Raw genomic sequence first — 15,178 nt, forward strand, 5'->3', positions numbered from 1 at the left:
TATAAATACTGTATTAAAGTTCGTTAGATACTGTCAGCTTTTAAAAAGTCATGATCATCGGTTAGAATTACCTCTAATTCATATGATCGAGATGGTTTACGTATACATCATTGAAAGAATATTTGGTATGTGATTTCAACTCAAATCGAACACAAACGGATTGCTTGCAACAACGAAGGTTTAAATGGAAAATAATTTATTGATACGAGATAAGCCTTAACAGTTATTCTTTTTCTTAAAGTCAAATGTGTCGGAAAAAACAAATAAAACATTCATCGGCGTTGCAGACAGGCGTGCCACATGGTTGCGTCACACTTTAAGGCAATAAGAGTTAATGTCAGTCCGTCACCGCTGTTTAGGACACTGATTTTAAGGGAGGCAAAAAAATTAGTTTATTATCTGAAATATATTTAAACATTTCTATTACATCAGAAAAACTTGAGAGGACTCGAAAATGACCACACGTGTTATCTTTAACTTGACTTTTTTATTCGTTTACGTTACACCCCTACCCATGGACCCATAATAATCACCAACCACTACCCGCCATCCGTCTTCCATTTCTTCTTCATTCTTCCAACGTTATCATCTTTGAAAGTCAAAATACCGAAGTACAGATTTGATATCGAAAGAAAGAGACGAGACAAAATGAGAGTACAAGTCAACTTTGACACATATATAAATGAGTTTACAGTAAAAGGAAAAAAAAAATCCAACCAAAAACATAAAATTCGAAATTGGCATCAAACGATCGATACAAAGAACTTTTTCTTATTAACCTGGATATCTAATCCGTTATACGAGTCGACTAAATCCAACATGTTTTTTTTATGTATATTAAATTATGAAATTTTTACATGTCTAAAAAATATAAAACATTTTGAATATATATTTTTTTAATTTTAAAAGAAGAAATCATTGAGTATGCACCTAAGTTTATAATAGCGTCCATGTGGTGGTGAGACCCAATTAAAGATTTTCATCAATATCGTTGGAAAAAAAATTCACTACCATAAAATCGGGTTTATAGGACATTTCCAAATTCTAAACGTCCTAATAGACCTCTTTATAGGACTTAGTTTATAGGATCAAAAAAATGAAGTGTCCTATCTAAAGGAGTTGTTATTAAGTTTATATGACGTTTTTTTGATGTTGTAATAAGTTTTTTATGACACTTTTAATATAAAGCGTCTCATTATCAACTTTACATGACATTATTTGAAAAACTGTCATATAAAAACAAATGTCCTATAAAAAATTGAGTTTATTGGACAATTTCTCAAAAGTGTCCTATAAAGTTGCTAGTGCGACACTTTGTATTAAAAATGTCCTAAAAAACTTGTTAAGACACCAAAAAGCGTCATATAAACTTATTACAACACCTTTAGATAGGACGTTTTATATTTTGGTTCTATAAATTAAGTTCTATAAAGCGTTCTATTGGGACGTTTAGAAATTGAGGATGTCTTATAAACCCAATTTTGTTGTAGTGATTACAATTTAAATTATTTTTCTTAATAAAATAAAAGAAATATGAATTAAAAAAAGTAAAGTAATTGAATTGAATAACACAATAAGTGAAATTTTAGTTTTGCAGGGTTGAATTATTAATAAGCATTCAATAATGGGAGGTATGTTGAGGTGTTTATGATTGGTTTACATAATCGTTAATTTATAAATAGAAAATTATTAAAATAGGTTCTCATAAAAAATTTATTGTAAAATTTTATTGAAGTTTTGATTTTATTGAGGTGGAATAGAAAAAAAAAAGTTTAAGTGTTATAAGGTGTAAAGTTTGAAGTTGAGTTGTAAAATCAGATACATAGATAACTGTATTTTGTTGACGCCTAATAATTTATTTTCACCACCATTATGATGACTTACCCATTGGAACAATACCCTAATCCGTTGATAAGTTTGTGCCGACGTTAGTGGTCTACGTTTTATCTTCCAAAGTGTCACGTCGCATTAATGACGTTACCAATGAATATAAACGTCGCTAAAGTTAGAAATTTGTTGGTAGTCACCACCACATTGGTTCCGATGGATTTCTCTTGTCAGTAATCCATTGAGAATGATTGCTTACGACAATATACCAACAGATTGTTTCAATTTTTGTTGTTTTTTTTACTCTCTTTTGACTTAATAAACAACCATACTCGCATTCAAATATCCAAATTGTAAGTCTCGAGATGATAATTTTCTGTCAAGCCCCAATTCCCGCTCATGTGATGCATTCTTAGTTGATATAACAATAATTGAACAACCATAACTTTCACTTTTTGGAATAAAGAAAAACATCGCAACAGAATACTTCAAACAAACTAAACTTATGTTAATACCATCTGAACCTGAATGCTACTACAACTGAAGTTTCAAACTAACAGTAACTCATGTGACATAACTTTAATTTGAACGGGATTGAATGATAACATAGTGGTAAACTCGAACAAAAGGATACGATTACATCAACTCATTTCCTTTGTTAGTCTCGACCTCAATAGTTTTTGAGGATACACATTATATTAGCTCAATACTAAGTGAGTTTATGGTTTTATATATGCAATTCATGAGTATATATATTATTTCTCGACCAACAATTATGGTGTCCAAGATACCCTGAAGTTTGTTAACGTAAAACATTTAACATGACAAGTATCAAAATTAACTGAAAGTTATACTGAAAACTGAACTATAAACTAAATTGAAAACCAATACTAAAATTGTTGTGTCTGTCATATTGAACATCTTATTTTATGAAAATTTGAATACTGGATATTTTGGATCTTGTTACTAAATGATGTATTGTGGTGGTCATTCTGTCACATTTGAATTCACATAGTACAATAAGTGGAGTATTTATCGGTAACATCTGAACAAATTTATTATATGGGCATCCTGCCTGTTCCTACTGACGTCCCAGTACATGATCTCATGCACACACCAAAACATCTTTAAACATAACACGTTTGTACTATAATAGTTAGCATGCGTTAAACATTATAAACATAGCATGCTTGTATATATATATATATATATATATATATATATATTTAAACAGTAACCATATGCGGTCATATTGTATAATATCTGAAATACAATGTTAACTTTAAAAATAATGTATAATCTCCTAAACGTAACTGAGACACTAAATCAGTATTGTTGTATGTATTACAATTTCAAACACATGAAAAACTCGCTTGATACGTTTAACCTCAAATCTTGATTCTCGACCTTAAATTGATGTGCATGCATCTCACAATCGATGATAAGAAAAATTTATTATCATCTATACACTATTAATTTTATCGAATATAATTTTGTATGTATAACCGTAAATTACAATTTGAATATATTTTTGAGATTTATTTAAAACTATCTATTCATAGGCGTGTTATTATCATATCTTCTGATGCTTTTATGCATATCTGCAATCTTATTTTTTTCGTCTTTTTGACAAATCCGGAATCTAGAATTTTCAACATATTTAAATATCAAGTTATGGTATTCATTTAATGGTTCTATAATGAATAAATGACGCATTTCTATCTTCGTATTCAATTGAGTTCTAAGAATAAAAACTTCATTCTTTTCCGAATATGAAACGTCGTTACGTTCTTGCTAAATCATTGAAATCGAAGATACATACATCTTATCACTTATAAGTTCATATGATCACTAAAATCACTAAGATGGTGTACTTAATAACGAGTTAGTTCTATAAATAATATTGCTCGTTACCGAATCGGAAAGTGTCATTGTGATGGTCATAACTCATTGATCCAAAAAGATGTCGACTTACACTACGTAAAGGCTATTGGTAAAGTAGTTGATAAGCTAACTAATGAACAAATCACATTTGACAAAAACTAGCTAATAAGCTAGACGAAAAATGTAATAATAAAAAAATACATCTTGAAAAATTTAGTCATTACAACATTTTGTAATATAATTAAAACAAATCCTTAATAATATAATATGTTAATTAATATAAATAAGATATTAAATAAAAAAATCAAGTTGAATATATATATATATATATATATATAGAGAGAGAGAGAGAGAGAGAGAGAGAAAGGAGCGATCAAATGCAAACCACCCAATTTGTACAAACCGTGCAAACCACCATCATCTGTCGATTTCATTATTTAATCTTATGAAATTTTTTCATGAAATTGTTTAATCTTGTGAAATTGTTTCATATAATACTTTTTTTGATGAAATTGTTTCATATATGGTTATGAAATTATTTCATATAATACTTAATGAAATTTTAATGAAACTATTTCATGTATTTCTCTAAAATTAAAATAACGAATATGATAATATCCATGATTAAAACCATCTACAATAAAAATGATTAATGAACCTCCCATGATTACAAAAAAAAAATTAACAAAATGAAAAATTATGATTGGTTGAATGAGGTTTGCACGATTTATACAAATTAAATTGTTTGCATTTGATCGCTCCTATATATATATATATACTTTGATATGTGTATTACCTTTTTTTATCTTTATATCATATATATTCAATTTTTCATATCGCAACTTATATAAACCAAGTCTTTTAATGGTTACCACTGCAGCAAAATTAAGTTCATATGATGTAAAAGTTGTTTACGTGTTCTAATAAGCTAATTAAGAATTGTTTATTTGCTTCTTATAGACAGTTATTGGATAAAAGGTTTTTATCTTAATAAGAAGTAGAGTGTTTACTAACCACTTATTATAAAAAAAGACTCTGATCCTCCCTCTTACCGGATAATAATCAGTCAACAACCATTCTCATTCTTATCGCAGTCAGAGGATACATTCCAGATTTTTTTTTTCCGATTTTATCCTCCACTCCCCCTATTTCAATTGCATTCCTCATCCTTTCAACATCAATCGCCCTTATTTCATAAGCAATCAAGACTGCAAAAGTCATCTTTTTCACTAAAGTTCATCAATACTCGTTATATATGTGTACCTTCCTCATTCTCTCACTGTTCTCTGGCCTTCCTCTGTTTGTCGTCTGCCTCTCTCTAATCAGTCTCCATCTACAATTTCAGGTATGTGCATTATCATTCGTTTATGTCTAAGGGCTTCAAGATTAGGGTTTTTGTTTGATGAATAATAATTTGTTACCATTTGATCTGTTTAGGATTTCTTTATGTTTTTGGTTGATTAACAAATGTTTGATTTTGTTTGTTTAAATCAATATTTACCGCTGCTACACCCCTTGTTTATTCTTTAGGGGATGTGGTGGAATATCTCATCTGCTCAGGGTTCAATTCCAGACATATGCAACAATCATGAGGAGTATCAGCGACCGAAAATTTCGTCGTTGACCATCGCTAATTCATTGCAAATCGTCCGTCCGTTAAAAGCTTGTAGGTAATGCTATCAGCGACGGATCATCGATGGATTTTAGCGACGGATAGTATTTGCGACGGAAATATTTCAGCAACAAATTAGTGACGGGTACTTTTAACAGCGGATTAGCGAGGGAAACTTTCAGCAACAGATACTTTTATTGATGGATTAGAGAGGGGAACCTTTCAGCGATGATACTTTCAGCGAGGGACTTTTTAGCGACAGATTAGCGAGGGACCAATAACTTTTAAAGATGAAATCCGTCGCTAACTTTTAATAATTTAAAAATAAATAATTTATAATTACATAATTTTTATATTTATTTTATACAAAAACTGGCCATATAAAATAACAAACCAAAAGTGTGAACAAATTAAAACTGACCAATTCATACAATTTAAAATATCCAATTCATACAATTTTATGTTCAAATTATACAATTTAACTATCGGAAGGTACGGAGATGGGAGAGGGGAGAAAACGTATCGCATAAACGCAACAAAATGCTTCGAATTCTGGTTCATCCTCGCTATCTTCATTTCCCGACATATTGTCGCTATCATCGTTCGATTCGTCGCCACCTTCATCTTCATTAATATTATAGAGTATGTTTACCTCTCTTGTGGTAAGACGAACATTATCGAGCTCGTTTCCCAATACAAACGTTGTATGAGTTACCCTTTCATTGATTTGAAAGAATTGTTCTCCATCTACATGATTATTGTCTTCAACATCGTTAATCATGTCGGACACTTCATATATATCACGAGCCTTTGTCTTGACAACCGCCCAATAAAACCATTTAAGGCCCTATAAAACCGAATAAGCCCAAACAAGACAAACATATTATCTATAAATTCACATATACTATACATATACATTTAAACATATATACAACATACATACATCATCCGATACATGTATCTTCAACCATATATACATAATTCTAATCATGATTAACAACTAACACACATATACACACATAGTGTGTATATATATATATACATATATATATATATATATAGCGCAGGCCAACGGGTATATATGTAACACATACACATGACGCATACACATGTGTATATAACACACATATTATCTAGACATTGCATATACACATACATACATACATACATATATATATATATATATATATATCATCTGATACATGTATCTTCAACGATATAAACATAGATCTAATGATCGCGGTTAGCAACCAAAACAAATATATCTTCATCATATATATACATATAGCACATATACATGTATACATATGACATCTACACATACACATGTGTACATATAACATAAAAAATGAGAAAAAAAAGAAGAACATGATAATCCATCGCATATCCTTTGTTGATTAGTGACGGACACCTGACCTACCTCTCACGGATCCCTCGTTGATTAGCGACAAATCTATGAGGGGATTGATTTTGGCTTGTCCGTTGCTGATTTACAACGGATTTTTTCCGTCGCTCACAACCGTCGTTGATACTCTATTTTCTAGCAGTGGATTGTAATCATTTAATTTATCACGGTTGATTTTTTGCAATCACAATTTATTGTGATTAGTTCAGGCAAAGCATGGAACACCCTTCCAAAAAAACAAACAATAAAACATCTACCTAAAAGTGTTATAAATAATCTTATAGGACGTTTTAACAAACTTATTAAAGACATTTCAAAAGTAAACCGTCATTTTAGCTATTTAAAAATCTCTTGTAAAACAGCTTAGTATAAAAACGCTCTATTTTAAAATTGTCCTACTAATTTAACTTAATAAAATGTCCCGTAAAAATATTACAAAACTTATTATATTACTTTTATACAGTACATCTTATAAAACATATAAACCCGATATTCTGATATCATATAAATTCATAAATAGGTCTAATCGTAGTTAAAAATAATGGTCCCTAAATATAAATATTCGAGAGGTTTGGTCATATGCATATAAATAAATATATTCTTTATTTTATTAGTATTTTATACCTTATGAGTCAGGCATGCAAGCTGGTCACACCCCTTTATATACAAATGTGTCTTATACCATCGGATTTCACACTCCATAAGAACTGCAAACACCCACCTCTCTCTCTCTATCTCTCTCTCTATATATATATATATCTATATATCTCTAAATATCTATCTCTATCTCTCTATAATCTGATATGGATTACGTTCTAACGATCGTATTCTGTCTTCCTTTCTTCTACCTCCTCTGCATTCTTCTGAAATTTCTTGAAAACAAGCGGCATCAAGGCTGTTACATACTCGATTACCAGCTATACAAACCTTCCGACGACCGGAAACTCTCCACGGAAGCCTCCGGCGACATTATCAAGAGAAATAAGAATCTGGGTCTCAACGAATACAAGTTCCTTCTGAAAGCCATTGTGAATTCCGGCATTGGTGAAGAAACCTACGGTCCGAAAATGGTGTTCGAAGGCCGTGAAGAAAACCCTACTCATGAAGACGCTGTGACGGAAATGGAAGAGATTTTCGAAGACAGTATCGGAAAGCTCTTTGATCGTACCGGGATCCAGCCGAGTAATATCGATGTTTTGGTCGTCAATGTTTCGATGTTGACTTGCATGCCGTCGTTATCGGCTCGAATCGTGAACCGGTACAAGATGAGGGAAGACGTAAAGACGTATAATTTATCGGGGATGGGGTGTAGTGCGAGTTTGGTTTCGATTGATCTTGTTCGGAGTGTGTTTAAATCGAAGAGAAATCAATTGGCGATGGTGGTGACGTCGGAATGTTTGACGCCGAATTGGTATTCCGGTAACGATCGATCGATGATTTTATCGAATTGTTTATTTCGATCCGGTGGGTGCGCGATGATCTTAACGAACAAGCCCAGTTTGGTGCACCGGTCCATGTTCAAACTCAAGGTTTTAGTCCGAACCCACCACGGTTCCAAAGACGAAGCCTACGGTTGCTGCTTACAGACCGAAGACGATCACGGTCGTGTCGGTTTCCACCTCGGGAAATCCCTACCGAAAACCGCAACCCGAGCATTCGTCGACAACCTAAAACAAATCGCGCCGAAAATCCTCCCAATGCGTGAACTCTTACGGTTCGCGGTACTCTCCTTCGCCCGAAAAACGGTCCAAAACGTGCTCGGAAAGTCGTCGTGGCCGACCCGACCCGTGATCGACTTCAAAACCGGGATCGACCATTTCTGTCTGCACACGGGCGGGAAAGCCGTGATCGACGCAGTGGCTCAGAGCCTGAACCTGACCCAATTCGACATCGAACCGGCCCGAATGACCCTCCACCGGTTCGGCAACACATCGGCCAGTAGCCTGTGGTATGTTTTGGGATACATGGAGGCCAAAAAGAGGCTAAAAAAAGGTGACAACTTGTTCATGATAAGTTTTGGGGCTGGTTTTAAGTGCAACAGTTGTTTATGGGAAGTGGTTCGAGATTTGGAAGGTTCTGGAAACGTCTGGAAGGAATGTAACATCGAAAATTATCCACCAAAAACACTGGAAAATGCTTTCATGGCGAAATATGGTTGGATTCAAGATGAAGATGTTGCTACATTCAAGTTTCTTTAGAAAGAGAAAGAGAAAGAGAAAGAGAAAGAGAAAGAGAGAAAGGGTAAAAAGGTAATTTTCTAATTCAAGTAAAAAAAAGCATTTGTTTTATTTTATAGCAAAAAGAAATAGTTGAACATTTTCATGTTTGTATACTTGTAGTGTGTATTTATTTTGGTGGTTCAACTTTCCCTTGTTTACCATGGAATGGAAACCCACCTAATCAATAAACTTTGTTGTTTTTTTTCTTTTTATTAACCCTGGATATTCAATTCGTTTTGTGAGTCGATTAATCTCAAAACGATCATCTGTTTTGCAAATAATTCGGAGTTATCATATTTGAACTTCCGTGGCCACAAGGGGATTTTTATTCCTCCTTAGTTTTAAACCTGAGACATCCTGATACTTTTGATCTTTAAAGTCAAGTTTAAATCAATCAAGAACCACCCTTATGGTTGTTATTTTCTATTTTGTTCAACTAGGAACATCTCTATACATACAAATATTTCAAGAAACACATCTACCGGTTCCAACCTCGTTTGCAGAGAAGAATTTATTTCATTATTAAAATTTATATTTATATTTTATTCATTTTACATTAACTTAGTAAAAAAAACCCGAAAAATCAAAATAGAAGACGAGACAAAAGATGGAACTAGAAATCTGAACAAAGACGTAAGCAGTGTCAAAATTTTAAATCTTATTCTTGAAATACAAATTCAGGTTTTTAGTACAGCGAAAGGTGTCGGATACGACGGTCACAGCCAGGGGCGAATTCACCATGTAAAAGGTGGGGGGAAGGGCCCCCATTAAAAAATAAAAAAATGAATTTTTTTAAGGTTAAAAATTGTTTTTTTTTACTTTTTATCATGGTTTTTCTCCGTAATTTCTTGTTAGGGCCCCCACCAACTAAAGAAAGTATCTTGAAATCAACCAAAAAACTGAAAAGTTCCTCGAAATCGATAAGAAAACCTTAAAAAATCCCTCGAAATAATCCAAAAAAACTTCAAAAATCTCTTAGAATGGTGGAATTAGGCTTAAAACACATCGGACGACTTGGTGGGCGTTTAAGCTACCTTAAAGGTGCCCCCACTAGACCAAAATCCTGGATCCGTCACTGGTCACAGCCATTTCAAGATTTAAAATTTATAGAATCAATGATTTGTCTTAAAAGCGTTACAGTAAGTTGTTAAAGACATTCCAATTAATTTTATCCTTGTAAAACAATAAGTAAATCATTGATCTAAGATTAAATTACAGTCTTGGACTCTTGGTTACTGCCGTTGTCTTTTTAATCCCTCAAATTAACTCCCGTTAAAAATATCTTTTACAGTCGAGAGTATTTTGTTTTTTTTTCTTTTTGGTTTTATTAGAGCTTTTTTTCTTTTATGTCAATAATACACATACCCTCAACCCCACCCGTCTTCTTCCTTCATCACGGATCACACCGCACCTGACACCCCTCCCCCTCCGGTCATCTCTCCGGCGAGACAACCCCAAACCCAAACCTAAACATACCTAACTCCAATTCCAAATGAACCTAACTAAGATGCTTCTGCGATTTTAGGGCTCAAAATCTGAGCTTCTTAATTCTTCTGAATTCATTTCTTCTCCAGGTACTAAAATCAATTGAGGATATGAAAAAATGGGTTGCCTTTGTCTCTCCTTTCTTCTGTGTGATATACCAAATCTAGAGAAAAAATTCCCCAGATTTAAGCATGATTCTTAGCTCGAAATCGTCCTATCTCTCTTCTTCTCTCTTTGGTTCCATATTTCGATTAAGTAGGTTTATATGAACTGTGATGGTTTCTATTTGAGGATCAGAGGTGGGACTGCTGTTTTGGATCGATTTACTTCTGATGCTGCTTCTGAAATGGTTTCAACCCTGCTGTTTTTAGACCCATTTTGATCGAGAAAGGGTTGCTGTTTTTAGACCAAGTTTGGGTTTTATTTTGTCTTGGATATGGTTTTGGATTTGTTTGTCGGATAAGATCACCGGGGGATGGGGTTGGATTCTGTTTCTCGCCGAAGCGATAACGATGTGGGTGGATGGGTGGGTTTGATCCCGTGGATTACGTTGCAACAGGGAGGGGGTGGACTTCTCGTTGGTTCTCAGGGGTGTCGTCGGAGAAGACGATAGCTGGAGTGGTAAAGGGGTGGGGCAGGGTCGTCTGTTTTTTGCAAGGTATTTTATGTACTAATAATAATATATAAAATAATATATTACCTGGAAGTTTGAGTTGAAAATGTAAGAAATACAAAAAAGACCCACGGTTCGGTAAATGCTTATCCAGGTAAGGGATAAGAAGTTATATTATTTTACCAAATGAATATGATAAGGATCAAGAATATATTTAGTAAGAGGGAGATAAGGACCGAGAGTCTTACCCAGTAAGTGAGAGCGACGACTCTTATTATGGTAAGCGCTTACTGGGTAAATTGTTGCATACAGTGTCGTTTTTGTTGACTAAAGTCTTACCCGATAAGTAAATGGTAGTGTTAAATTTTACCGATAAGCGTTTACCGAGTAAGTGTTTGATAAACGACCCCTAAAATATTCTTAAGTTGACAGACCGTTTTAACATAAGTTAGTCTAAGAGATCAAAAATGAAGCAAAATAACAACTACAATGATCAAAACTACGTAGACCACTTTATTTTATATGTTTTCTATAATTATTTTATGTTTTTGAGTTTTCCATTTAATTTATTTATTTATTAAAAAAAAAAGGAGGTTTAAAAAGAGGGAATGTAGGAGAGGTGTAGTGTACAGCTGTGTTCATTTATTCCCAATTTGAATCTATTTTTATATTGATATTAATATGGCTTTAATGGGTTGTACTTTTCTTTAATAATATATTTGTATAAAATTCCAAAAATGCCCCAATAGTATGCGTAGTAGTTGAGCCTTCCCACACTAAAAGCACAACTCATCAATGCACTTAAATTGGTTCCAAAAACATTAAACTTGTACAGTCGCTTTATTAATACCTGTTTTATTATTTTCTTAAATTATTACGTAAATAACAACTTCAATATAAAACCAATAATAAATCATACTTAAATAAAACATATCTATATTATATTATAAAGCATTTGACAAAAAAATTTAAAAACTATTTTTTATGCATGAAGTATTGTATATTGATGCATATTATTAAAAATTCAAGACTACAAGTAAATTATGCATAAGTACAACTTATTAAAGCTTCTTGTTTGAATTCGTGTAACTAACTACGGATAAACATAATCAAATGAAAAATAAATATCTCATTTAAAAATATAAAAAATCTAATATATAATTAGAATAATTATCGAGTTTTTAACAAAATAATTAATTATTATCTTTACAAGAAAATTATATTATTAAACCAAATATAAATTACTTCGTTATTGAAGCTAAATTAAATTATAATAAAAAAATTACACAAAAAATAAAGAATTTTAAATAGTTAATTTGATACTAATATTGATATATTTTTGTCATATTTTTATGATATCTTCAAAATTTATATTTTATTGGAAAAAAAAAACATCATCGTTTTTTCAAAATCACATAAGACCATATTATAACATCAACTGAAATAAATAATAAAATGAAATATTAAAAACAAGATTTATCTCGATGCATTGCGCGAGTACCCTTCTAGTTTATTCAAAAAAAGAGTTTATGTTCTATTATATACTAGAAGGGTATCCGTACAATACAACGACATACATCTCAATTTTATTTTATTTTGTCTTTGTCGATATTATAATATGGTTTTATGTGAGAAAACGATAATGGTGACTTTCTAATTTATATTTATATAATTTAAATATATTATTACCGATTAACCTTATTTGTTTAAATGAATGCTAAATTTATAATTTAGATGCAAATTTCGTAATGATGATGAATAAATATGTGAAATTGTATAAATTTGTATATAAATTCAGCACTATAATATTCCAGTGAGTAAAATACACGATTCAAATAATTTCAGACATTTATCAGCTTACAAAAATATACAATCTTATTGATTCAGATTTCAGACGTTAACATCACCTCTTATCGATCAAAAGTGAAATAAAACTCCAGATTTCAACACCTTTAAAAAAATAAACTTCACCTTATTTTTCAAAAGTGAACAATTATTTAGGACAAACTAATATATAAACGTGATCAATTTTTTATGTCAGAGGAAGCATAATTTAAATGTAGATATCAAAATAAGGGGTTGTGTTTACCTCTTATTAGTTCCATTAAGAGACAACATCTGAATCATGAAGAGGTGAATCTTGTTTGGCAAAAAAAAAAATTGCCTCTTAATGGTTCTAAAACTCTCTGAATGATTTTGCATTCTAGATCTCCCTTAACCATTAAAAGCTTTAATTTCATTGTACACAATTACCAAACAATTGTATTTCATTTTGAACTATATCATGAGAGTCTCTTAATCATTCTAATCATTTAATCATTCTGCATCAAAACCATTCAGCAATTGCCAAACAGCGCCTAGAAGTTTTAAAAATATGTTTTATTTTGATATAGCTTATTTGTTTCTAGATTACCATATAAAACGGATTTTAACTTCTTAAACAAGTTTAATTATCTTAAAATATTAAAAGATTTAGGATAATAAAATTAAAAGTATAAGTACAAATGTGGAGGTGCTTCAAATACAAATCAACAAATCCTATAAATTGTGCAAACTAATCCCAATCATTTGTGTAAATTATTACATCAATATTATTGATAGATTAAATTGGTTTCGAAATTTACTTTCAATCTTATTTATAACTAATACAGTAACTGACTAAAAATTTCAAAATACATAAAATTAAGGATCAAGATTAGTTTATATATTTTGTAACATACATACATATAGAATAGGCATGGTAACCGGGGGGCGGGTTTTGTAATCCTCGACCCCGGTTTGTAGTAACATCCCCCCGTCCCGGTCCCCGGCGGGTAAGGGGTTTAACATCTCGTCCCCGGTCAAAACCCGGTCAAACCCCATGAAGAATATCTTTTAGTTTGATTCTACCGGGGATCCCCGGCCACGGTTTGGGTAACATTCCCCGGCCCCGACCCCAGTTTAAGTCTACCGGGGATACCCGTCCCCGAGACCCGTTTTAGTGGGGAATCCCCTTCCCCGTTCGGGTCGGGTGAACCGGGTTCCCCACCGGGTCGGGGCAAATCACCATCCCTAATATAGAGAACGTTTTAAATGCAACTCAACATATTTGTACAACCAATGGAACTCAATCAATTGAGATATTTATGGAAATGATGAGAGTTCATTTATTATGATTTGAATATTTATGAAAGATGACTAGGGTTCATTAATTACGATCTATACTTTATATCGGAAAAAAAATCAAAACTTTTATAAAATTATATATTCATCAAATTAAATGGACAGTTAAGATTGAGTTGTATTGGTTGTACAAATGTAAGAGATTATAGAATAACTCATATATATATATATATATATATATAAGGGCCTAATCAAATGAGAACTAATTAGTTTGTGGTAATCGTGAGGTTCAATCTCAACCACAAATCAATAGATAAATTAGAAAATTTATAATTTTGGTAATTTTGAATTAAAATTTAATGCAAGGACATTTTAGATATTTTAAAACTTTTCTCTCTCCTCTCTCCTCTCTTATCTCTCCGTCCCCCGTCCTCCGGCCACCGTCCCTGGTGATACTACAATGGTATCATAATGCATCATATATGTGCGTGGGTATCACACTGAGGTCATTTGTGTGGTCAATCGAAGATGTAACACAGTGGTACCCCAATTGGTACTACATTGGGTATCACATTGCATCTTGTATGTATTTTGGGTATCACAACGTGGATGATCGGTATGTATTCCTTAAATTTAGATTATGGATTTGATTTTGTTTTTGAGGTTTGGGTTGGTATCATAGTTGGTATCACAATGGTACCACAGTGGTACCACAATGGGTATCACATTGTGTATCACAATGATTACTTGGTACCGGTCGGAGTAATGTTCATCGGAGTAATGTTCATCGAGGTCGGAGAGAGGTAAGAGGTGAGAGAAGAGAGGAGTTTTTAGAAATACCTAAAATGTCCTCTAATTATAATTTTAACTCAAATTACCAAAATTACTAATTTCCTAATTTATCCGTTGATATGTGGTTGAGATTGGATCTCACAGTTACCACAAACTAATCAGTTATCCCTAGAATGGGCCAATATATATATATATATATATATATATATATATAGAGAGAGAGAGAGAGAGAGAGGAGC

General features: G+C 32.3%; 1 protein-coding gene across 1 annotated transcript; it reads left to right on the forward strand.

Moving 5' to 3' along the window:
• The first annotated feature begins 7,531 nt into the window (after nucleotides 1–7,531).
• Nucleotides 7,532–8,932, forward strand: LOC112518660 (3-ketoacyl-CoA synthase 12-like). The gene has a single exon (XM_025126435.1). It carries the CDS (start codon nucleotides 7,532–7,534, stop codon nucleotides 8,924–8,926), a length of 1,395 nt encoding a protein of 464 aa, XP_024982203.1. The 3' UTR covers nucleotides 8,927–8,932.
• The last annotated feature ends 6,246 nt before the right edge of the window (nucleotides 8,933–15,178 follow it).

Source organism: Cynara cardunculus, assembly GCF_001531365.2.
Source record: "Cynara cardunculus var. scolymus isolate 2C chromosome LG 9, CcrdV1, whole genome shotgun sequence".
In the NCBI taxonomy this organism is placed as follows: Eukaryota; Viridiplantae; Streptophyta; class Magnoliopsida; order Asterales; family Asteraceae; genus Cynara; species Cynara cardunculus.